The sequence below is a fragment of the Galeopterus variegatus genome, unplaced genomic scaffold (assembly GCF_000696425.1).
Source record: "Galeopterus variegatus unplaced genomic scaffold, G_variegatus-3.0.2 Scaffold783, whole genome shotgun sequence".
NCBI lineage: Eukaryota > Metazoa > Chordata > Mammalia > Dermoptera > Cynocephalidae > Galeopterus > Galeopterus variegatus.
The window spans coordinates 368,066-393,880 of record NW_007726894.1 but is presented as its reverse complement, the minus strand read 5'-3'; the positions used below and the strand labels follow the sequence as shown (position 1 = coordinate 393,880).

At 50.2% G+C, this 25,815-nt stretch overlaps 2 protein-coding genes across 4 annotated transcripts in view; both read right to left on the bottom strand.

The window, feature by feature from the left end:
- DEF6 (differentially expressed in FDCP 6 homolog (mouse)) overlaps positions 1-5,640 on the bottom strand; it is an 18,764-nt gene extending 13,124 nt beyond the window's left edge. The window contains exon 1 of the mRNA XM_008572422.1: positions 5,486-5,640. Coding sequence (XP_008570644.1) covers positions 5,486-5,581 — 96 coding nt within the window. The 5' untranslated portion in view covers positions 5,582-5,640. The remainder of the gene's footprint in view (positions 1-5,485) is intronic.
- A 1,691-nt stretch (positions 5,641-7,331) lies between these two features.
- Positions 7,332-25,568, bottom strand: ZNF76 (zinc finger protein 76). Of its 3 annotated transcripts, none has more exons than XM_008572419.1 (13): positions 25,054-25,568; positions 17,588-17,668; positions 17,397-17,474; positions 15,975-16,174; positions 13,828-13,944; positions 13,481-13,556; positions 12,490-12,615; positions 12,171-12,350; positions 11,135-11,368; positions 10,879-11,042; positions 10,027-10,194; positions 8,769-8,882; positions 7,332-8,218 (listed from the first exon to the last, which is right to left on the bottom strand). In XM_008572419.1, exons 1-13 carry the CDS (start codon positions 25,124-25,126, stop codon positions 8,114-8,116), a joined length of 1,716 nt encoding a protein of 571 aa, XP_008570641.1. In that variant the 5' UTR covers positions 25,127-25,568; the 3' UTR covers positions 7,332-8,113. The 3 variants fall into 3 exon arrangements, with proteins under 3 accessions (XP_008570641.1, XP_008570642.1, XP_008570643.1); XM_008572420.1 differs by having other exon boundaries at positions 10,027-10,191; XM_008572421.1 differs by lacking the exon at positions 10,027-10,194.
- Positions 25,569-25,815: the final 247 nt, after the last annotated feature.

Genomic DNA, 25,815 nt, shown 5'->3' with positions numbered 1-25,815 from the left:
CTGGCACGGCTCCGGCGCGGGGGCCGGCAACGGGGCCGCAAGCCTCGGCGTTGTTTCCGCGCCTCGCTCAGCCAGTGAGCAGGAACCGGTCCGTATGTGGGATCCGAACCCTCGGGCGGGAGCGCCGCCGCGCTTCCCAAGCGGTGCACTATCCAGTGCGCCACCGGGCCGGCCCCCCATCGTTTTCAGAATAAAAAGCTTATGTCCTTCCAGAGGTCTCCAGGTCCCACGTGATCTGGCCTGCAGCACCTTCTCTGACCTCATCCCTCTTGCTCACTTCTCTCCAGCCACTCTGGCCTCCTTCATGTTCCTCAAACAAGCCAAGTATACTCTTGCTTCAGGGCCTGAACCAATCCCCTCTAACCCCCACAATCCCTATACCCACTTCTGCTTTATTTTCCCCCATGCCATGTATCATTTTCCATCACACTACACTTTGCTTATTTATTTTGCTTTTCACCCATCTCCCCTGACTGGAATGTTGGCACCACATGGGTGGAGATTTTTGTCCCGCTCACTGCTGCATCACTGTGCCTGGCACATTATGAATGCTCAATAAATACCTGTAGCGTGAATTTCAATGCTTCATGGGAAGTGGTAGAAAAAATACAAAAGTCAGACAGACATACATTGAATCTCTCTGAGCAAATTTACCTCATTGGGCCTCAGTTTTCATATCTCTAAAAAGGGAGTTCAGGGAGATAATGTACGAATCCTCCTCCCACCCCAGGTTAGAACCTGCCACACTGCAGCAGTAACTTGAACTGTTCCCCTACTTGGTTCATTCGTCCATACTGTCCTCTAAACCTACTCAGCCCATTTTTCTCACCAGTACCTTTTGCCATTGGACTCTGAAGAGCCCAGGGCAGACCCTGGTGAGCTGTCAGGTGTCAGGACAAGGAGGAATTAAAGGCTCCAGGCTCATGGTCTCTCACCAGATTGCTCAACAGACCTCAGACTGCCAGACTTCCTGCGCCTGGGTGCAGGTAGGGGCTGGGGGTGGGGAGAAGGTGTGACCAGGGGAGGGGTCATGACAGAAAGGAAATGATAGGGGTGGAGGAGTGGAGAGCAGAAGCTCACTTGCAGATCTCAATCAATCCTCAGCCCTGGAGGCAGGGACTCTCATTATCCTCATTTACAGATGAGGAAATCCAGGCTCACAGAGGTGAAGTGCCTTGCCCAAGGTCTGACTTCAAATCTCTAGGCGTTGGCCCCGCTGAGCAGCAGAATCACCTGGGGAGCTGGTGAAACTGAAAAATGTCTGCCTCACCCATACCTACTGACTCAGAGTTTCCAGGGGTGGGGTCCAGGTGTATTGTTCACAAGCCGCCATCTGAGCTTCCTCAGAGAAGATTCCCGCAGTCTCCCCCACCCATCCAAGCAGCCCCTGGCCTGGATTCGCAGCCATTGACTTTTGAGGAGCTTCATTTATTCATTCTTTCCTCTGGAGGCATGTCAGGGAGTGGGTCTCCTCTGGGGACTTGAAGTCCTCTAAAAACTCAAGTGTGGGGATGGGAGCACGTGTCAGGTCCACGTTGATAAGAATAAATCAACAAGAATTGGTTCTGTAGTTCCCAGCCTTCAGGATTCTGAACCCCTGGCTGACCAGGGAGTAGACAGATGCAAATAAGCAGGGTTTGGGAATCCATAAAAGCACCAAGCAATGACTTCAGAAAGAATGAATAATCTCCCTCTCCTAAATGGACTATGGTCTTTAAATGAATCTAGGTCCCAAGTGATTCTTTTAAAAGACACAGACACTTTTAAGGGTTACTGAATATATTTTAGTGGACACTAAAGCATAACTACTATCATGGAGGAGCACTGGGAGTTTTATATTATGCATGTATGTATGTATGTATTTAGTTACTTATGGCGTCTGGTAGGTACAAGGATTGAACCCTGGACCTTGGTGTTATTAGCACCACACTCTAAAGAAATGAGATTATTGGCGCCCGGACCTTCTTATTTTTGGCATCTGGCCAGTAAGGGTTTCTTTAAAAAATTATAAAATATACACTTTTGGGGGGGAGGGGAGAGGCTGGCTAGTGCAGGGATCGAACCCTGGACCTTGAGTGTTATCAACACCTTGTTTTAACCAGCTGAAGTAATCGCCCAGCCTGAGCACTGGGAATTTTAAAAAGGGAATCTCTGGATTAGCTGTACAACCTGCTGAGAGCAAGAACAGGCTGGAGGGCATCAAAAGACTGGGGGTCCAGAAAAGGAAAAGGAGAGGCTGCATCAAGGACCAATTTCACCCACTTGTTGTATTTATTTTTTAAGAAAATTTTGTAGGCTGACTGGACAGCTTGATCCCCAGTTCAACCCTTCTGCTTTATGGATGAGAATTGGAAGCTTAGAGATGGACAGTGACTTGCCTAAGGTCACCAGCTGGGGAGCAGTATAAGTGCAAGCCTATGTGTTCTGAGTCAAGTGCCCTGTGTGTCACTAAATCCTCCTCCCTTCCCCACCCCCACATCCTAGCCTGAGGAGACTAGCAGCACATAGGGGCTAGGGCAAAGCTGATGACCCTAGCCAGCAGGTTTCTGGGCTGGAAATATTCTTAATCTTCCCTCCACCTTCTCTCCAGAGGAGGCATAGCCTGAGGCTCAGAGGCTCAGAGACTCGGTGGCAAGAGACCCTCTCTGGGCTCCAGGACTGCCCTGAGTATTATTACTAAGAGGCTTGGGAGCCTGAGAGGCCCCTGAACAACCTCCCTCCCTTCCTCCAGCTTCTGCCAGTCACAGGGAAGTAGCAGGCTGCTGCCTTCTCAGATACCCATCAAGCCAGAGACACACTGCTCTATCTACATCCCCCACCCGCCCGCTGGTTAGGGAGGGAGGCAGGCACATTCTCAGCTGATCCTCCACTAGGCCTAAAATCCAAGCTGCTCCCCTGGGGAAGAGGGTGTGGCCATTAGGAAACCCATCATTTCCAAGGGCTCTCCTCTCCGCAGCCCTGTCAGGAGGACTCTACTCACTCCTAAAATTCTTTAGAGGAGGTTCTGAGGATCCTGCAAAAACGCACAGCCCTCAACTCCTTAGTGTTCAACCAAAATCCACCCTGGGCAGAAGTGCCATTCCTCCTGATCTATTTTCACGATTCTCAACCCAACTAGACAAAAGCCACTGTACCTTCTACAAGAATTCAGAGAGCAAAACACATCTGGTTTCTTCCGCAAGCCTCCTCTTCTCCAGGGAAAATAATCCTGACTCGAGCTGTTCTCGGAGGACTTGCTATTCTTCCTCCTCCCCATGGCCTCATCATGGGCCTGCCCTGGACAGCAGTGGCAGCCCTTCTACCAACACATCAGGAGGGAAGTGCAACTTTCACACACAGTTTGCTCTGGGCTGGCGCAGGTCTCCTGCCTGGTCCCAAATGAGGACCTCAAGGCTAGGGAAAGTTTCAGCAAAAACAGGCTAACTCCGAGACCTTTTCCCTTATCCCTAAATCTTTTCAGGGGAGGGAATGGGCCCTGTTGGTAAATCTCTCTCATCTGCTTCTTCCTCTGCCTTCCAACCACTTCTCTATTATTCCTTTGCCTTTCTGGCATCCCCACCCCCAACACTATCACTACTTCCTCCCATTCAATTAGCCACCACTATGGGCTTGGGGAGAATTGCCTTCAGCATCTTTCCCTCCTCTGACAGGGGCCCTGCCGTTTCTGCCCCACCCCCACTTGAGCCCTGAGGCTCCCACTGTTAACTCAGGTTCCCAGAGCAGACAAGATTTCTGTCAAGCAGGGGTGAAATCTACCATTGATCCTATGTGACCAGAGATGTTGCTGGCAGTGGGCTCAATTTGAGCTGAAATGTTGTACAAAGACACAGGACAGTTCAAGTATGCAAGCTCTCCATGTGATCATCCCTAGAAATGCTCAAAATGTAGAGGTGAGAGAGTTTAACTGTTGAAATGCACAAGCAGAAGCTGAGACAGAGGTTCAAGCTAGGAGGACCTACTGGCTGATGGCACGAGAAAAAAGGGAACCACTTAAGGGTCACAGAGAGCCTGGAGAGGTCTCAGTGGCCACAGGTAATGGAGAGGTGGAAAATGCTACCTTGGCAGCAATAAGCCATGGGGGTTGGGATTGTCCCAGTGATATTAAAGGTGCAGGTGGGAGGTGGGTGTGGGGCACAGTTTCTGCAGGGATGGATTCTGGATGATCTATTTTTCTTCCATCTTTACTGAAGACCCAGCTAAATGACATGATCTGCAATAAGAGGGACTTAAGTAGGATATAAGGAAGAACCTGCCTGTTGGGAGGTACTACCCAGGTGACCAAAGGTGGTAGAGAACTCTCTTTCTTGAGGGAGTAAAAAATCATTTATTAGATGCTCACAAATCCAGCTAAGGGATAGATTGTTGAATAGGACCAGTTTGGACATCCAAGTTCAGCAAAATGGGGGGACTGAATTGGGGGTGGCGTATAATGCCCATTCTGTTCCATTCATCTCTCTCAAGTTTCCCATACCTCCTACCTTGGATATTAGGAATGGAGATTTCCTTGACACTGCACCTCTCCTTTCAGGGGGAGTTGGGGTACGGGAGACACCAGGGATCTAGGGCCTAGCCTCATGCTCAGTACATAACCACATGCAGGGCACTCAATCCAATATTTGCAGAATGAATGAATGAACTCCTAAGGCAGGTCCCAGAGAGCTGAAGCCTACCCTACTCCTTTCCCCAGTGTTCCGTGGTTCTAGTGGCCTAGGGCCTCGCTTCCTCCCTACTAACTAGGGTAGGAAAGGCAGCATTAATCCAGGATCAGAAGAAAAGGGAGACAAACTCCTTGGCTTCTCAGGAATTGTCTAGGCTGGATGATGGAGTTTAGGACAATCGCTGATGTGGCTTTTTCCTGGGTTCACATTCTACTCTCTCCCTACATGAGGTCTCATAGCTTCCTAACCTGGTGTGTGTGTGGGTGGAGGATGACGGTGAGCTGGGTGACAGTATAATGGAGTCTTCAGTCCTTGCCCCTCTACAGCTCCATCCTACCTGGGGGGCAGGGCTCTGTGGGCCAGCCTAGTCTGGGAGTTGGGGAGGCTCTTTATGCTTCACTCTCAGCTCCAGAGGAAGTGCCTGACAAGTACGGGCTAACTGTCTCTCTTCAAAGCCAGGAGGAAGTGTCAGGAATAGGGCGCATGCCCAAGCATGACTCTGGGGAGACGTGTGCTCATCACACAAAGTCTGGGAGGTGGCCTGGTTCATGGCTCTCAAAGCCCCATGATGCCACCCCCACCCTCCAGTTGGTGGAGGGGGCCGGGTTCTGGGCACCAGCTCTGCACACACTTCACTGGGGCCTCGGGACAGTGGGCAGCAGCATCCACCACACCATGTTGGCCTAGTTACCCAGTATCAACCCCACACCCCAGGCCTGGGCCGCTGGATGACCCCAGAGTAGCACGGTGCTCATGCCTGGCTCCCAGGTGGCAGGGACTGGTGTGGTGTGTCTACCAGCCTCCCCTGGACCCCAGGTGCCCCTCACCTTGAGCTGGGACTTGGAGACCTTGCCGCTCTTCTCCACGTCCAGCGCAGTAAAGGCGTACCAGATGGACTTGAGCAGCTCCTTGCGCAGGGCCATGGCTGAGGCACCCGCCCGGCCCAGGGGCGGCTCTGACACCAAAGATCCGGTTTCAGGAAATGCAAACGGCTGCAGAGACCGCAGAGGGGCTGTGGCATGGAGCACGAGCTCCACCTGCCTGCTTGCTCTGCCTCCCCACACTGGCAGGAACCAGTGTGTTGCTCTCACTGCTCAGCAGCCCCACTGCCTGCACAGGAACTGGAGAGCAGCCTTCTGAGAGCTGGAGCCCTTGTACTGTATTGGCCTGGCTCCCTGGCCATGCAAGCCTCCTCAGCCCCAGAACTTTCTGGACTCTTCCTGGTCTCCTAGAGGCAGCTTTCTGAAGGAAAAAGAAAGCCTATCCTGACTTTGTGGTCAGACAAAGTGGGGGTCCAGCTCCAAATCCACACTTACCAGGTGGGAGTCCTTGGATAAGTTACTTAACTTCCTTGAGCAGTTTCCTCACTGGTAATGCAGGAAAAATACCAAGCTCCAGAATGATAAGAATGAGAACGGATATAAAACACACAGTAGGCTCTGGATGAAGCATTTCTTTTAGTGCCACCTAAGGTTGCCTCGGTGGTGGGGCTTCCCTCAAGAAGAATACACAGGTGACATCACAGACTCGGAGGAGGAATCAAGCCAGGGCACCGCCCCAGGTCAGGCAGAATAGGCACTTGATCTGATGGCTCCTGGCCTCTGGGCACTGCTCTACAAGGCACTCAGAGCACCGCCCACTCTGGGCCTAGTGGCCCTGAAGACACCAGAGACTGTTTCTGAATCACATGGGGGTGAGCCCAGTGGTGGGGCCCAACCTCAGGGGTCCTGGCAGCAGCAGGCTTGGGATTCGGGGTCTTCCACTTTTTTTAGATCCAGTGCCCAAGAGGGCTGGGACACACCCACACCAGGAAAAATGGCCATGAGTGTTGAAGAAACCTGCTCAGGCCAATTCTGAGATACTCCCTACCCGGGGGCATGCCTCAGCCCCATGCTTCCAAGGAGCTGATGGCAAGAGTAAATGGGAGCTTTCTAGGCATCCTAGGAGAGGATGCCTGGCTTAGGGGAGGAGGTTCCAGTCCTGGTGGCAGGAAAGGGCTGGGGCACATCCAACACAGTGGACAAAGAATAAGAAAAGAGAGGCACCTCCAATCCCTACAATGTTCCTGTCCAGTCGGTGCCAAACCCAGAGTTCCTTTCCATCAAGTGTCTTCCCCTGCTTGGGCTGGTCATGGTCTTACCACTCAGTTTTCAGGGGGGTCCAACTGTGGCTTTGGAAAACCACAGCACAGCCCTAGACACCAGCTCAGCAGAGGCACCAGACTCTACTTCCTGAATCTCAGTAACCTCAGTGAAGACACTCCCCAGCCCCTCTAAGCTGGGGCTTTGCCCTCTTGGAGCAGCTGTGTGTAGCTGGAGGGTAGCTGGATCTGGAGGTGCTCTGACTACATTCTACAAGGTAAAGCAGAAAATACCAAGAGTTCCTCCAGCTCAACCATCCTGGGGCCTGAGATTTAGCCAGAGCCTGTAATCAGTGGTCACCCTAGTCCTGTTGGGCCACCCTGGAGCTCACCTGCTCTGCTGTGGGCAGGAAACCACCAGCACCTCCTCTAGGCTTATCTTACATGGGGCCTTCCTCCCACCTGTGCCCCAGATAGGCCAGCCCTACTAGTCCGGCACCAAGGCTGAGCAGGGTCTGTGTCAGGGATACAAGGCTGAGAGCCTGACTTGATCAGCCCTACAACCAGGGTCCACAGCTGAAAGAATGTAGGGATCAAGTTGAAAACTTGGAACTTTTATTAAATACTCATTCACCCTTTTGCCACCACCACCCAGAGCAGGAAAAAAATAAAATTATCAAAATGAATTAAAAAAAACAAAACAGTTTAAACCCAATCCCCAGCAGTCTATGTACAGGGCTGCTCCTTGCCTCTCTGTCACAGAAAGGTTGGGGGGCAGCTGGGTGGAGGCTGGGCACCTTTTCTTCAGCCACAGGCCCCTGAGCAATTAATTCTGACTGCAGTGGCAGGAAGCCCCTGGTGCCAAGTGGCCAGGAATCTTGGCTAGCCTCCGGAGAGGTGGTTATTGCTGGGAGGGGCAGGGCTGGGCCTGCTCTGCCCCTACTGAGCTGAAGAGCTGTCTGCTTTCTCCCCTGGTGGGCTGTGACCAGTCAGGGTGGATGGCCAGTCCCCACAAAAGCCCAATCTCCACCTGAGAGGAGGAGTGTACAGAAGGCAGAAAGGGTACTATCTAGAGGGAGGAAAGCAGGTGCCCAGCTGATCTTGAGGGGAGGGTGCCCCATGCAGCCTGCTGATCAGACTTATTCTCTTCAGCTCCTGAGGATGGTGTGCTCCTCTACAATTCCAGCTGCCTGGCCCTCCTCTTGGGCAGGACCCCCATCCCCTCCAGTTAGGCTGTTTTCCTGCTGCCTTTTCACTCCAGAGACCTATGTGGCCACCTTCCACGTGTCAGCCACAGCCTGGGCCTTTGGAGGCAAGGATGCCTGTGCAGCATGGCACCTCCTCCAACATGGTTTGGGACCCAGCCTTCCTGGGCTCAGCGGCCACTCTCCGACACTGTTGTCTTCAGGGTCACGGCCCCTTGCTGCATGGCAACGGTGGCTACACTGATGGCCTCCTCTAAGGTCTGCTGCTCTTCCAGCTGTGGAGAAGGGAGTGCAGAAGAAAGGAGAGAATGAGACCCTTCCTTATAGTTATAGCTAGTTATATGTGGCCTACTCTTTTGAATCTCCTCCATCTACCCAATGCTACATGCTGAGCGCTTAGTAGGGCCCCAGTAAACAGAAAGTTAAGAGTCATATTAGGCTAGGCATGGCCAGGGAGCCATGGAATAGTCCACGGTCAGAGAGACGGGCTTGCTCACAGAAGGAGAATGACTGGCTGGAGAGGACCTAGTGATCATCTACTTCAGCCTCCTCATTTTCCAGATGAAGAAACAGAGACATGAAGAGATGAAAATGGACTGCCATCAGAGTTACCCTGAAGACTGGAAGGGACTTCACCATTCTGCCTCAGCCAAGAAAGAGCCTGAGACAGACATGTGGATATAGGCAGAGAAAGGGATTTGTCCTCTGAAATGGGCTCTTTTTGAACTAGATGCCCTTCCCTTCAAGATCCCCATCCAGTTCCCCTCACTCCCTTGTTCTCTTTTCTGGTCCTGGGATCCTCTTTCCTTCCAGATCTCTACCTACCTGTACTGCAATGTGCGTTCCATTGGCTGTGGCCAACACTGCCACCTGCTGATGGTGAAGGGATGTGACACTTGAGTCCTCAGCCACCACAGCTCCAGAGGTAATGATTGTGACCTGAAATACAGAAGAATGAGGTCTTCCAACCCACCTGCAATACTCTCCCTCCCACCAATCCAAATACAAATCCCTCCAAGCAAGGTGGCTAGGAACAACTCAGAAGGGAAAGGTCAGATTAATTAGTTTGGGGCTCAGAGGTGAGTGAGGTTGGGTTTTTCTCCAATTTAGAGTCCAATTTAATTTAGGGATTTTGAATCATAGTACAGAACTGTAAATAAAAACCCAGGGATAGTTTAGTCCTCTCATCTGAAAATGTACTGAAGTCCACAGAAAAGTGACCTGTCCATGATTGGCTGCAAAGCAAATTAGGGGTAGACTGAGAATTAGAAACTGTCTCTTGACCCTCAATCAAATGTTTTTTTTTTTTTTTTTTTTAAAAGATGACCGGTAAGGGGATCTTAACCCTTGACTTGGTGTTGTCAGCACCACGCTCTTTGAAGTGAGCTAACCGGCCATCCCTATATAGGGATCCGAACCCACGGCCTTAGTGTTATCAGCACCACACTCTCCCAAGTAAAAAAAAAAAAAAAAGGAAAAAAAAAAAAAAAAAAAAATAAAAGATGACCGGTAAGGGGATCTTAACCCTTGACTTGGTGTTGTCAGCACCACGCTCTTTGAAGTAAGCTAACCGGCCATCCCTATATAGGGATCCGAACCCACGGCCTTAGTGTTATCAGCACCACACTCTCCCAAGTGAGCCATGGGCCGGCCCTCAATCAAATGCTTTTAAAGATGAGAGTCGGGCCGCCCTGGTGGCGCACTGGAGAAGTGCGCCGCTTGGGAGCGCGGTGGCGCTCCCACCGAGGGTTCGGATCCCATGTGGAGACCGGTTCCCGCTCACTGGCTGAGCGCGTTGCGGGCGCAACACCGAGGGTTGCGATCCCGTTGCTGGTCCCCGGTACAGGCGCGACACCGAGGGTTGAGATCCCGTTACCGGTCAGTAAAAAAGACAAAAAGGAAAAAAAAAAAAAAAAGATGAGAGTTGCTGATGACCCAGAGGAGCGAGGGGGAAGACCCCTTTTTGTGAGGAATCTTTGTCTTTGTAAGAAGGCTTGACTACTTGAGCTTGAACTTTAATGCCCACCCCACAGAAAGGAATGGAAAAGGAAAAAGAAACCCCAAGCAAACCGCCTGGTCATACGGGCTGTGTCTGGGTGCCATCGGCGCTGACCATGGTGACCGTATGTGTGCCAGATGTGGCCAGATCGTCGTCATGACTGGGGATGGTAAGGGTGGTGCTGCCATGCTGGGTCACCATACTGATGGCACTCCCCAGGGCCTGTAAGTCTTCTGGGGACAGGTTGACCTGCTAACAGGAGGAGAGAAGATGAGCTGGGAGTGCCAGTGGAAGGCTGTCTGAAAGCCCCGATGGAGGGTGTACCTGCTCTCCCAGACAAGGTTAGCTTATTGGTAAGCTAGAAGGTTAACTTCATGTCACAGGGATGAAAGGGGTGGGGGACAAGCAAACAAAACAGGCCCAAGGCAGCAAAGAGAGGCTACACTAGAAGAATTCTGTATTCAATCCAGGGGCTTCACCTAAGTTTGTTCTCATGACAACTCTATAAGGCATAGGTGCACATTATAGTAAGGGTGCTGACTAGGGTCAGGTTATGCTGCTGGCTGGTGGAACTAGACCCCAGGCTTCCAGACCCTACTCCATGTTCTGGCCCCTATATCAACATGCCTCTCTTGAAAAGGACATCCAAGTGTCTTATTCAGATGGTCAGGACTTGTCAGCCTCTAAGAGGGAAACTACTAACTGTGCTCCAGAAGTCCCAGAGACTGAGTAGGAAGCATGAGGAGGAGGAGGGGCTGTGTTGTACGAATTTGGCCCCTCATCCTCAGCTCTCTGAGGTCCAAAAAGCTACAACAGGAAACTGGATGGAGAAGGAGATGGAGCTGTCAGAATTTCAGGGCTCCCCAGAGTTTCCAGAGAGTTGAGAGGGTGCCAGCCAGAGTGACCTACCCCACTCCTGTTCCCCAGGGCCTGTACCTGTTGGGCACCATCCTGAGTGATCAGAGCCACCTGAGGGGCCCCATCCTCCTCAGTCACCATGGCCACTTGGGCTGGGATGTCATCATCCTCTTCCTTCACCTCCGAAAGGTAAGCAATGCGGGGTTGTTTGGGTGGTGGGCTCTCCTTGGCTGCAGAGGCGGCTGGAGAAGACAGCTCAGGCTGACACCTGCTACCAGATGCCATGGGGAGGCCTGGTTTGTACCCACACTCACCCCCTGCCCACTCCTCTCACCCTCCAGCTGCTGCTGTTCATAGAGGGCCTGCTCGCTCTCCTCAGTGGCCTCCAGCTCGCCATGGGCGCTGCGCTTGTGCATGGCCAGGGTGGAGGTCTGCCGGTAGGTCTTGCCACAGGTGCTGCAGGTGTAGGGCTTGCAGTGCGTGTGCACCACATGGTGTTTGTACAAGCTTGAGTACTCGGTGAAGCGCTTCCCACAGCCTGGCACCGTGCAAACATATGGCTTCTCCCCTGGGGACACTGGGCTGTGAGGAGGGTGGGAACTGGGGCTGGCAAGGGGGAAACTAAGGGGACAGGGGTGGGGAGGGTCAGGGTGAAGGTAGAGCCAGAGGGAGGGAAAGGAACTGAGACCTGAGATCCTGAATGGACAGAGTTGGGGAAGATGGCCAGTGGAACAGAGAGGATGTATGTGTGGGATCACTCAGCCCACAGACAAGGTCAGGGGGAAACAGGGAACAGGGCTAGGCTGGGGCTTGTGGGGGGCACTGAGGGATGGTAAGGTTGAGGGTGGGAGGATTGAGAGTGGTGAACAGAAGAGGCAGGAAGCAGGGAAGACTAAAGTGTCAGGTGCAACAGGAGCGGGGGGGACACACATGGCTAAGAGATGACATGGAAGGTTGGGCAAGGGACGTAACACTGGGGAGGGTGAGAACACACAGGAATCATAGGGACAGTGGATGTGGTGAGGAGGTGAAGGTGACATTTCACCCTGCTTCTTCCCCATCATTCTTGACCCTGGTCTCTTGGGGAGCTTGGCCGGAGGGGGAGAATTCAGGGTGGGTGTAGAGGGGTGGCAGGGAGCGGAGGGGCCCCAGAGGGGGCTGCAATACCTGTCAGACTGGCCCTAACTGGAAATGGAGGAGCCACTCACTGCGAGTCAAAGTGGTTCTGGGATCCCCCACCCCCAGACCAGCCTGGAAGGGCCAGCAAAGAAGGGCTCTGGGCTGGAGTTGAGAATGGGTCTCACATCAGAAGCCTATGGTGGAGGGGTTGGGGCCTCAGAGGGATAGTCCTCGTGTGCCAGCTGGCCCACCTGTGTGGATGCGCACGTGATTCTTGTAGTTGGTGGCACTGGTGAAGCCACGGCCACAGTGGGGCTCTGGGCAGGTGTAGGGCCTCTCGCCTGTGTGGGTGCGCACGTGTACCTTGCGGATATTAGACGTGGTGAAGGAGCGGCCACAGCCCTCAAAAGGGCACCGGAATGGACGTTCACCTGTGCAAATGGGGTGTGTGAGGGGTGGCTCAGGAAGGGTGGCCATGCTGGAGCAAGAAGGGGATGGCACCAGGTTCCAGGTCTAAGTCTGTAAGGTAAGCTGAGGGAATGGGGTGGGGGCGGGCAGTGCCCTGCATACCGGTGTGGGTTCGGACATGCTTCTGCAGGTCTCCTGAGGTCTTGAAGGCCTTGCTGCATAGCTCCTCCGGACACTTGTATGGTTTCTCACCAGTGTGGGTGCGAACATGGCTCTTCAGCCCATAGCCTGTCAGTGTGTGGAAGGCAGGGGTGAAAGGAGCAACCAGTGGGGCCTCATCCTCCACTGTCCACCTCATTCTGGGACTCTCCATCTTAACTGTGCTCCGTGAGGCTCTAGTGTGGGTGCGAACATGGCTCTTCAGCCCATAGCCTGTCAGTGTGTGGAAGGCAGGGGTGAGAGGAGCAACCAGTGGGGCCTCATCCTCCACTGTCCACCTCATTCTGGGACTCTCCATCTTAACTGTGCTCCGTGAGGCTCTAGACCTCCTATGGTTCAAGAAGCCCAAGTCTGCCTCTATCCCACCCCCGCCAGGGGAAATAAAAGAGGCTAGGAAAGCCCACCCTGCCCTCCTTCCCTCTCTAGGGAGTTGAAGCCATTCCAGAACATAAGCATAAGAGGGATCCTCCAGAACCCGTGGCTAAAGGTCCTTGTTTCACAGACGGGAAAATAAAGCCCAGAGAGATGTAATGGCCTACCCAACACAAGAGGCAGGGTCTCTCCACCAACCCCCACAGGCTCCTCTGTTGGCCTGGACCATACTGTTTTTCATTTCTTTTTTTTTTTTATGCTATTTATTTATTTTTTATTTTATTTTATTTTTTGGGTTTTTGTTTTTGGCAGCTGGCTGGTATGGGGATCCGAACCCATGACTTTGATATTATAGGGCTGTGCTCTAACCACCTGAGCTAATCAGCCAGTCCCCCTTTCACTTCTGTAACAGGGTTTCCTCCAGGGAGGGCACCCTGCAAGTCAGAGCACTTTAACAGTAGTTTCTCCAAAGAGGTAGCCTAGTATTGGGTTCCCTTCAGGGAGGTCCCAAAACTGACCCCTCAACTGGAAGTGGTCCACCTTGGATCTTCAGGTAGATTACCTGTGGCAAAGGCCTTCCCGCAGCTGGGGAAGTCACACCTGTATGGACGGTCACCCGTATGAGCTCGTTCATGCACCTGGGAGGAAAAGCAATCACATAATTCAGAGAGATAAGAGTATGACTGTGGCTCCTTGGTTCTCTGTAGGGCCCTGATTCTCTTCCTTCCTGCACTGTTCACGTGTGTTAAAGCTCCCTGTGCTGACACTCCTGTACATTCATATCTTCCTCCCTCCAGCAGGTAATGCACAACTTGAGGGCAGTGACCAGTTCCAATGAAAGTGGAAAAGTAGAACTACAGCCTGGAAGAGAAGATGGCAGAACTGAAAGCTGTCTGCCAGCAACCTTACCTTTAAGTGATGAGCAGTGGTGTAGAGGCGCCCACAGCCCTTGTAGCCGCAGCGGAATGCTCTGTCTCCAACCTGCTGCCCTTTGCCATTATGGGGAGCCTGGCTGTCATGCAGAACCTGAGGAAAAAATCTAGGGGTCCCTATATGTATTCTCCCCAATGAAGGGAGAGCAGGGGTGGGATACCCCTGGCAGCTTAAGACCCAATAAACAGAGCTAAGCTTGCCACAGGCCTCTGAAGCAAAAGGACATATCCAGACAGACAGGGAACATGCTGTGTTGGGGCACACTGCAGAAGAAATTGGGCGGGCATATAGAGTGACCACCCATCTCTGATGAATAGAGGGAGGACTGTCACAGGGGCTGGGGGGAGGGGGGTTATCTGAATGGCCACACTTGAGGCTAAGTGCCAGAAACTCGCCTTTTAACCACATACCTAGGGGGCTGCAACTCTTGACCCCTCCCATCAGAAGATGGGAGGGGCCCCCTGCCTCCCAGTGGGAAACCTGTGCTCAGAAGGGACATTAGCAAGGGCACTTGATGAGCTCACTCAGGTTCCTGTGGCAGGGCATGGGGCCCAGAGTGCAGTGGCCATGACCAGAAGCACCCAGGCGAGGGGGACTGCAGGTCCCCCTAGAAGTCTCAGCTCTAAACACAGCACTTGATGTTGCTAAAGCCACCCATCTCACACCAGCCTCTGGCCACAGGGAGCCTTCACTGCTCTTGTGCTTTCCTGGGCAGGGTCCTGGTAGAACTTTCCCTTAGTCTTTCTTTCTGGGAGGCTGCAGGATCACACTTTGGTCTTTCGGGGAGCTCCTGAAACAGAACTCTGGAAGTCATGGTGAGCAGGGGACAAAAGGATAAGGCCAAATTCACAGCAAGGTCTGTCTAGTCAGGCTCCAGATCAAGGGGTCAAGCAGCTAACAAAGTTTCATGGACACTTAAGCAGCTGGATGGTACAAGAGAGGGTTACAGGTGGCCGGGCCTGCTTGACGGGCTAACCCATTTGGGAGCTCAAATTTCATTCCCATGTCTCATTACCACCCTGGGTAGTCAAGGAATCAAGGAACATCAGGGTTAGAAGTGACCTCTAAAATCATCTGGTCCCATCACATTGTATTTGAGAGCAATAAGTTGAGGCCTAGGAGGGGAGTAACTCACCCAAGATTGGACTAGGGAGCAGCAGATCTCAGGGCTCATGATTTAAATAAAGCCCAGTTCTCTTTCCACAAGCAGCAAGTCTCAAATTTGGTCTCTAAAATATGCCTTGGGGAACAGAGGTGGGAGTGGGCATAGCCCAATGTGGCCTACTATAAAGTTTTGAGTATCACTTTGAAAAGACATGATTTCCTCTTTTCCTCTACCATATAGCCACACTAGTTTTATTATAAAAACAACTCTTCCCCAATCTCTGGGTAAAACTGGTACTTTGGGAAGCTTTGTCACATCCACCCTGAGGCTCTGCAGTCCAGTCTAGAGAAGGAGCACCCCAATTTGGAAAGCTCATAGATCTCTGTACCCTTGTTTCCCCTGCAGGTAGGACCACAGTTCCAGGAGAGAGAACTTGGATTAACTGATGTTTGGAGAGCCAGGACCCTTCTCTTCAGCTGAGCTACTGTGTGGGCCTTGTGTTCCAAGAATTCCAGCTGCTCTGTTGCACATTCCCTCGTCATTGCCCACTGAGGTTATTTTCCCAAATGACTAAATGAGTTGCAGAGAAGAAATAAATACAAGAGCATGTGACCTCAGTGGACTGGAAAACTAATAAAAGTCACTGGCAAGGGATTTCCCAGATAGCACAGAGGATTATTGCAGCAGCAAAAGTGAAACTGGGCCTAACTTCCCACCATATGGATGTTACTGTTTCTTATACCAGTCTTCCTTCTGCACAGACACCATAAACACATGAGTATAAACAGCTGTCAGCGGCCCCAGCTAGGCTGTGATGCACGCCCTGGACGATGATGTGTGAGTGATGAGTCAGGAGAGCTGGGGATGAGGGGCACAGAGAGTAGACCAGGCCATTCCCAAGCACAAGGCTGCCCTTGTCCTTTGGAGAGGTGAAGTTCTGACAAGGCCAAGAGGTGTTAGACAGGAGAGGCCCCATTGTCCAGAGAGTAACGGACAATGTCAGGCTCTGAGTGCTCACCTTGCTGGCATACTGTTCCAGGGCCACCACTGTGTCTGCACTGAAGCCTTCGTCGTCCTCTGCTGCCAGGTCCTCCAAGCCCACCTCTGTCTGCACAGCCAGGATGGTGTTGTCTGACGACACAGCCATGGGGTGTTGAATGTAGGCAGTGGAGCCATCTTCCAGCTGGACAGCTTCCAGGGCAGTAGGGTCATAGCCTTCTGCAGGGAACACATGGTTAGCCCTGATGCTGCACGAGGGGAAGAGATAAGCTGGGACTCTGGTTTTAAGTTAATGAGAGGTACATACACCAAAGAGGGTTTCAGTATCAAGTTTCTCTCAGCCCATCACTTTGGTCATCACTCTTGCTGGCCCTCCTTCTAGGGCTGCCTCTTCTAAGACGCACTGATTGGGAACTCACAAGCTCCTTGAGGAACTGAAAGCGGACCATCATCACCTTGGCCTAGATGACCACAAGAGCCTCCTGACCAGTCACCCTTCACCCCTCTAGTTCCCTTCAGGCAGCACAGCATCCAGAGGGATCTTTGCAGGACACAAATGTGATTGTGTCACCTAACTACCTAAACAGTTTAAACACTTTCCACTGGTTTTAGGATAAAAGTCAAAATCCTTAACCTGACACTCAAGCCCTGTGCACGCTGGCCCTGCCTCTCTATTTGGCTTCATCTTACCCATTCTGCCCTCACTCCCAGCACTCTGGCTTTTAGCAATTCCTGGCACATGCCATTCCTTCTTCCCCCCAGCTCTAGGCCTGCACATGATGTTCCTTCTGTCAGGAGCACTAACCCTCCAAGCCACTCCCTTTCCCCTAGCTAAGTCCACCTTATCCTTCAGCTCTCAGCTGAAGCATCACTTCCTCAGAGAAGCTCTCCCTGGGCCCCCCGTCTGTAACAATCAGTTCATTGGTGATGGCTTGTTTCACTTCTATTTCCTCCACTAGACACTAGGAAAGCAGGGACTGTGTCTTACTTTATGGTTCTCTGGTATACTCCACACCTAGCACAGTGACTAGCATGCAGTAGTTGTTCAAGAAACTACTTGTAGAAGGAATGTCATTATTCTTGATTATCTTAGGAACTTCATTTTTAAACATTGGTAAGTTTTTTCTCCTGGTCTTGGATGATGTCCTTGGGTCCTATTTAAAGCCCTAAGACTCTGTGGATGTGCTTGAGCCAGAGGGACCATCAAGGCCCATGCTACTGACCCCCAAGGCTCAGTCACCTGGGGGCAGAAACAGCTGTTCCTGTGGTTTGCACCAGGGAAGGTGGGCAAGACTGCTAATGCAGGTGAGCACATATGTACCTTGGGGATGACAGCTCCTATATCCATACCCCAGCCCACACAGTGTGCCATTCCATCCCCTAACTTCTGCCAGTTCTGCCTCCCCTCCTTCACCACTAGTCATAATGATGGTGACCTTACCTTTGGGTGTGCGATGTATGTAGGCCATGCTGCCATCTTCCAGCTGTACAGGCTGCCCATCCTCAAAGGAGAGAGATTCTGTAATGAGAGCAATGCCTGCCTTTCTCTGGAGCTCAGTGCAATGGAGCAGTCCCTTGGTGGGGGCTGCCAGGCCTCTCTCCACTGGCAGGGGTGTGTTGGGGCGCCCTCACCTTTCTGTACCATCACTTGGTGAATGTATGCGGTGGTCCCATCCTCGAGCTGGATTACTTGCCCTTCAAGCAGCTTCTCTCCTGTGCAGGTGGAAGCAGAGAGAAATGGGCCAAGCTCAAAAGAGGACTAAGAGACATGCTATATATTGAACTTTATCTCTCCAAACTTTAATGTGTTGGAGGCTTGGTCCCCCCTATGACAGTGTTAAGAAGGTGGGAAGTCCTATCGTGCTAGTCGAAAGGTGGGGCCTTGGAGAGGTAATTGGACTGTAAGGACTGTGCCCTGGTGAATGGATTAATCCACTGATGCTTTAATGGTGGAAATGGGAGTGGTGAAGAGTGCATGAGAAGCTTGCTCTCTCTCTGCTCAGCCATCTGCCACGTGACACTCTGCATTGCTGTCACCGCCCACCAAGAAGGCCCTCACCAGATGTGTTCCCTGAACTTTGGACTTCTCAGCCTCTGAAACAGTAAGCAATAAATATTGTTTCTTTATAAATTACCCAGTTTCAGGTATTTCTGTTATAAGCAACAGAAGCAGACTAATACAGAAAACTGACACCAGAAAGTGGGTTGTTTCTTATAAAAAAATACTTGAAACTGTAGAAGTGGCTTTGGAACTGGGTATTGAGCAGAGGCTGGAAGAATTTGGAGGAACAGGCTAGGAAAAGCCTAGATGCTGGTGAGGAGAGTGTAGAATGTTTTAGAGACTGGTTAAATCACAGTAATCAGAATGCTTATAGAAATATGGACTATAGGGCCGGCCCGGTGGCGCACTGCTACAGTGCGCCGCTTGGGAGCGCGGTGGCGCTCCCACTGAGGGTTCGGATCCCGCATACAGACCGGTTCCCGCTCACTGGCTGAGCGAGGTGCGGGCACGGCACCGAGGTTTGCAATCCCATTGCCGGTCCCGGTCCGGTGCGGGCACGACACTGAGGGTTGCGATCCGTTGCCGGACACAAAAAAAGACAAAAAGGAAAAAAAAAAAAAAAGAAATATGGACTATAAAGACCATTCTAAGGAGGTCTCAGAAATAAAAAGTGGATTATTGGAAACGGACACTGAGGGTTGCGATCCGTTGCCGGACACAAAAAAAGACAAAAAAGAAAAAAAAAAAATAAGAAATATGGACTATAAAGACCATTCTAAGGAGGTCTCAGAAATAAAAAGTGGATTATTGGAAACGGGGGGCAAAGAACAACCTTCCTATGAACTTGCAAGCACTTTGGCTGCACTGTATCCATGCCCTAGTACTTTGTGGTTGGTGGGACTTAAATAAACCAGAATATTTGGCAGAAGAAATTTCTAAGCAGCAAAGCATTCAAACAGCTGCATGGCTACTTATAGCAGATTATGCTCAGTTATGGCAGCAAAGGCATGATGTAAAGCTGGAATTTACAATTAAAAGGGAAGCAGAGTGTAGAGATTTGGAAAATTTGCAGCCTGGCCATGTGGCAGAGAATGAAAGAGCATTTTCAGGAGAAAAATCCAAGGGTGCAGAGGAAGGACTGGTTGCTAAAGACATTATAGCATGGCTCCAAGGCAACCAGGAGCTAATAGCTAAAAGAAGAGGAGAAAGGTCTGAAGGCATTTCACAAGTTTTCCAGACCACCATTCCATCACAGGCCCAGAGGCCTAGTGACAAAGGATGGTTTTCAGGGAAGGCCAGAGGTATCTTCCATGGGCTCACTGCCCAGGGCCATCTTGGGAGGCTGCTTTCAGCACTAGCACCTTGGCTGCTCAGTTGTAGCTAAACCGGCCCCAGGTACAGTTGGACCTGCAGCTTCAGAGGATACAAGCTGAAAGCTTGGCAGCTTCCATGCGGTTTTAAGTCTGCGAGCTCAAAGAAGGCCAGAGCTATGGAGGCTTGGGGTCCTCCATCTTGATTTCAAAGGATGTATGAAAAAGCCTGGGGACCCAGGAAGAAATCTGTCATGGGGGTGGTATCACCGCATGCAACCTTTGCTAGAGCAATGCCTAGTGGAAATGTGGGGTCAGAGTTGTAGCAGAAAACCCCCACCAGTGCTATGCCTAGTGCAGCTGTGAGAGCAGGACTGCCATGGAGATCCCAGAACTGTAGAGCTACCAGTGTGCAACACCAGCCTGGGAGAGTTAAAGCATGGCCAGAGATTAGGAAAGCCATAGCAGTGGAGATGCCTGAGGACCTGGGGGCCCAATCCCCACATCAGTGTGCAGAGGACTTTGAATATGGAGTCAAGGTACATGATTTGCCAGCTGTAAGATTTAATGCCTGCCCTGCTGGGTTTGTTTAGGAACTGTTACCCCTTTCTTTTGGCCTATTTCTCCCTTTTGGAACAGGAATATGTACCTTATATTTGTCCTACCATTGTATCTTGTAAGTAGATAATTTGTTTTGATTTCACAGATTGGACTCTGGACTTTTAAGTCAAAACAAATCAAGACTTCAGGGATGAAATGAATGTATTTGTATGGGAAAAGGACATGAATTTTAGGGGCTGAGGTGGAATGCTATGGACTGAATTGTGTTCCCCCAAAGTTTAATGTATTGGAAGCTTGATCCCTACTGTGACAGTGGTAAGAGGGTGGGAAATCCTTTTGTAGTAGTTGAAAGGTGGGGCCTTGGAGGGGTGACTGGATTGTGAAGACTGTGCCCTGGTGAATTGATTAATCCATTGATGGTTTAATGGTGGTCATGGGTGTGGTTCTGAAGGCTTTAAAAGGAGAGCACATGAGAAGTTCTCTCTCTCTCCTCAGCCATCTGCCATGTGACACTCTGTCACCACCCACCAAAGGCCCTCACCAGATGCGTTCCCTGGACATTGGACTTCCCAGACTCCAAAACTATAAGCAATAAATATTATTTCTTTACAGATTACCCAGTTTCAGTTATTTCTGTTATAAGCAACAGAAACGAACTAATACAAGACACTTACCTGTTTGTAGGAGAGGCCTATTTGAGGCCCCTGCAGGTTTAAGCATGGGTAACATTCTCTGTGTTTCCTCACTCCCTGCCTCCCTAGGCCTGGGCCTTGAGGCACTGAGGATGAAAACATCCTGCCACGCAGGACCCTATATTCCTAACAGATTCCCTTCCTATCACTCACAGGAGGAGGAACTTCATTTATTATTCTATCCATGCCTGGCAAAGTGGGGACTCCCAACTTCATAGTATGTTGCTGAGATTGAACTAAATGGAGACTAAAAGATGTCCCAAAACCTAGAAAAACAACAGTGGGTCAAAATTCAGATATAGCTCAAACTAACAAAATCAACATATATTCCCCTGTCTCTCACTATGGCAGAGTGCCAAGACCCATAGCATAGTGGTTAAAAATGACAGACTCTGGAACCAGCCAAGCCTCCTGAGTTTGAATGCCAGCTCTATCTCTCAATAGCTGTGTGACGTTGGAACTTATTTAACCTCTCTGTGCCTCAGTTTCCTCTTCTGAAATGGAGATTAAAAACTGTGTCTTCCTCATAGGGTTGCTGTGAAGATTAAATAATTTAATGAATATTAAACACTGGGAACACAGTTGGTTAGAGTATGGTGTTATAAAATCAAAATCAAGGGTTCGGGGCCGGCCCGGTGGCGCACTGGATGGTGCGCCGCTTGGGAAGTGCGGCGGCGCTCCCGTCCGAGGGTTCGGATCCCACATACAGACCGGCTCCCACTCACTGGCTGAGCGAGGCGCGGGAGCAACACCGAGGCTTGCGATCCCGTTGCCGGTCCCCGGTCCGGTACGGGGGCAACACTGAAGGTTGCGATCCGTTGCCGGACACGGAAAAAAGACAAAAAAAAAAAAATAAGGGGTTGGGTCCCCGGCCTGGCCAAACGCCAAAAAAAAAAAAAAAAAGCCCAATAGGGAGCTATGTATGTGTCCACCTAGGTCTTGTTCTACTGCCACTATTAATGTGTCCATCTAGGTCTTGTTCTACTGCCACCGTTGAGTAATATTTCCTTCAGTGATCTCTGATACTTTCAATTTTCCAATAAAAATTGACTCACCTAAGGCAACACAGGTAGTGTAAAAATTAAAAAGACTCCAGATTTCCTAAGATATTACTCTTCCTTTACCTTACTGGAAAACACTTCTAAAAGGCTCTTGAAATTAGAATTAGATGGTCCCTCCCTATGTCCAGTGAGTCTGAGAGGAGGGGGAAGGAAGAAAGGAAGGGAGAAAGGAAAGGAGGAGAGGGAGATTGAAGAATTAATGACAAGTGATTTGTTTGTTCCTTTTTTTAGAAATTTCAGGCTTAGGAATTTGATCTCTTATGATGTGGGAAAAGGACCAGGCAGCCACTTCCAGCTCAGCTCTCTACTGATATCTCCCCTTTAGAGGAATCTCCAAACTTGTCCCCAAACTGAGTCTTCTGGGGTCAGTAACTAACAGTCCTACAACCCAGCCAAAGGCAGGTGAGGTGGAGAAAAAGGTAAGAAGTAAGAAAGGCAGCTGAGATGAAGGGAGAGGGACCCATTCTCTTCCGTCCCACCCAGAGAGCACGAGGCTACCCTCAGTTTAACAGTTTATCTGTCCTGGGGCCGGCCCGGTGGCGCACTGCTACAGTGCGCCGCTTGGGAGTGAGGCGGCACTCCCGCCGAGGGTTCGGATGCCACATACAGACCGGTTGCTCACTGGCTGAGCAAGGGGCGGGTGCAACACCGAGGGTTGCGATCCCGTTGCCGGTCCCAGTCCGGTACGGGCGCAACACTGAGGGTTGCGATCCGTTGCTGGTCATGAAAAAAGGCCAAAAAAAAAAAAAATAGTTTATCTGTCCTGGGGCCGACCCGGTGGCGCACTGCTACAGTGCGCCGCTTGGGAGTGAGGCGGCACTCCCGCCGAGGGTTCGGATGCCACATACAGACCGGTTGCTCACTGGCTGAGCAAGGGGCGGGTGCAACACCGAGGGTTGCGATCCCGTTGCCGGTCCCAGTCCGGTACGGGCGCAACACTGAGGGTTGCGATCCGTTGCTGGTCATGAAAAAAGACCAAAAAAAAAAAAAAATAGTTTATCTGTCCTGACAAGGGCACCAGTACTAGTGTTTCTGAAAGCATTCAGCAGAGGTACTGCTAGCAGAGTGGTTACTGCTTCAAGGCAGAAAACAGTACGTTGAGAAGAGTTGTTTGAGGAAAAATTTTAATTTACAATTTCCTCTAACAAACGAGACTACAATGGGGAGAGGCAGGTGGGGAGAAAAGCTGACTGATGTGGGTACTGTAGCTCATTATAGAGAGGTGACACAGGTCCCTGTTTGCCTGGGACAGTCCCAGCTCATTTATTAATGGCATACTCATCCACTCTCAAAAGAGTCAGGTTTGAATGATACATTTCATGCTCACCCTAATTACAGATGAGTCTAGCTGCTTGCTGGCTAAGCTAGGCCCAGACAGAGATGCTTTCTGAAAGAGATGAAAGTGCTGCAGACAAAAGTTTCAGAGGGTTCAGATCCCCATACTGGCCTGCGGTACCCCCTTCCCCCCACATAAAAAAAAAGCTTCAGAGGAGCCTTTCAGGACAGTGTGGTTTTAGTCCCTGAAGGCCAGCTCTACCCTAAGGAGTGGGAAATCTGTTGTGAGTGTGTGTGTGTGTGAATGTAAGCACACACTATAATATTATAGAGAAGGCAGAGAACACAGTCAGAAAGAGTGACAAGAGAAAGACTTAAACGAGGCAGAGAGACCAAGACATAAGAAGGGAAGATATAGAAAAAGAATGGCCTTCTCAGGCCAGGTGTGGTCACTTGCTTTTTATTCATTCATTCAACCATTCATTCTCAGTGGAAGACTGAGGCACGGGAACTAACTGGATCCAAGGAGTAAATATAGCCCTACCTAAAGTTCCTAAGTTCTTCCATCTCATTGAGAAGGCACCAGAGGGGCAAGATCCATGGTGGGAAGTCTGTAAACAGAGGGTTTAAGGCTTCAAAAGTATTCTACAAAAGTTTCATTCTCAAGAGAACGAAACCAGTGCAAATCCACACATCAAAGACAGCTCTTGACAAGAAACCTTTCCAGAAGGTACCCCCACACACTGCGGTATGGAAAGATCTTACTGATGAGATTTAGGGGCCTCTTTAGTTGTCATCAGAAAACAATTTAAAATGAAATCAATAAACAACTTATCTGTAAACTTAGGATCAGAAATATATTTTGACAATGCATCGAAATGAAAGAGGCCAATGTTGCAATGCTAATACAGCCATGAGGATGGTGTCACTTAAGCAGTCTAGAAAAGGCCAAATGAAGAGTAGGAATGAGGCAGTGCTTGCCCAGTGCTGTCCAAGGAAGATGCAAATGCCATCTGGCATGCCTGAGAATGCTGGCAAGAAAGGAGGAGTGTCCCTGGCCTGCAGCCTTGCCCTCAACAACACTCTCCTCTTTTTTTAAAGATGACTGGTAAGGGGATCTTAACCCTTGGCTTGGTGTTGTCAGCACCACGCTCAGCCAGTGAGTGAACCGGCCATCCCTACATAGGATCTGAACCTGTGGCCTTGGTGTTATCAGCACTGCACTTTCCTGAGTGAGCCATGGGCCAGCCCTAACAACACTCTCTTCTGAATCCACATCTACCTTGCTTGATTTAAGTTCCTTGAGAGTGGGGGTAGGGTTGCAAGATAACATACAGAATGCCCAGGTAAATATGAATTTCAGATCAATGAAATTTTTTTAGTACTTAGTGTTATTATTTTAGTATTTTTTAGTATTTAATCCCATGTTTATACATGTCTGTCCCAGGCAATATATATTTTATTCATTTTGGGGCTGGCTGGACAGCACAGGGATTGAATCCTGGACCTTGGTGTTATAAGCACCATGCTTTAATGAACTGAACTAACCGGCCAGCTCTTATCCCATGCAATATTTGGAACATATCTACACTAAAAATTATTTGTCATTTATCTGCAATTCAAATCTACCTGTGTGCCATGTATTTTTATATCTGGCAACCCCTAGTGGGGAGTAAGGCATGAGATCTCTGTTTGGGTGTCCACCTTTGAACCTAGAAGAGTATCTTGTACATGGTAGATGCTCAGTAGATAGTCGGAGTGCCTAAACTTGAATTAAGATGATGAACTGCTTGTAAAAAGCACTGACAAGAGAAAGATTTAAACAGGGAGGCAGAAACGGAACAGGGAATATGTGAAAAGCAGGAAGTCATAACTTGCATTGTGCTCATCCATTCCAGAATTATTTATGAAGTATGCACTACATGTAAGGAATTCTGCTTTTGAGAGGTCTTGGCTCCTAAAGCTAGGTTTGTATGATCTTTTCCGCTTGTACTTTATTTTAAAGAGGTAGCGTTTTATTTGAAAGAGTTCCCTTTTCATCAAGCATCACATGAGATTCTCATGCACAGCAAGTTGTGTTGGTGGGCAGGAATGAGCAGGTAGGAGGGCAGGGTGGTGGTGAGACTCTTAAAAGAGGACACTACTTTCCAGAGGCTAAGGGACAGAGCAGGATTCTGAGGTCCCCATAAATACTCACCTTTGACAGCTTGCTGGACATAGGCTGTCGTCCCATCACTGAGGGTCACCGTCTGTAGCCCCAAGCTCTCCATGGCAAACTGCTGCTCGTGCACTCAGACATGAAGCTGGTTTCTGGCCAGAACCAAGAGCCACGGCTGAGGTTAGAAATTTCCTTCTGGGTCACAAATCTGAGAAAACGGACAGTGTCACATTATGAGTTGCATAGCTTCCACCCACTGCAAGGACATGCAGGGAAGGAGGCCAGCCAAGAAGAAAGAGACACATTCTTCAAAGTAGAGAATTGTTAGTTTTTATGAAAAGGTCTTAAAATATCTAAGAATTCTAAAAGTTGAGCACAGAAGAGAGCATGCCAGTCAAACTGGTTATAAAATAAGAATTCACTGATCAAAATCTACTTGTAAACTTGCTCCCTTCAGAAGGGAGCCCCACTGAAGGCTGGCAGCCAACTCCACTCTGCTGGTTTTCTCTGCCCATCCCAACATCTCTCCCGTGCTCAGACCCATACATCCGCTGACCCTGCTGACTATCCTCAGGGAACACCCCACAGGCATCACAAATGAAACAAGTCCCCAACAGAATTTGCAGTGTCCCCCTATCCAGAACTGTTCTACTTCTAGTATCCCCTATCCCAGGGATGGCACCTCCATCCATCCAGAATTGGTGAGGCCATCCTTGAGTCCTCCTTCTTCCTCAAAAATCCAGGTACCCATTTCAGGCAAGTATCACCTCTCACCTCTTTTTTTTTTTTTTTTTTTTTTTT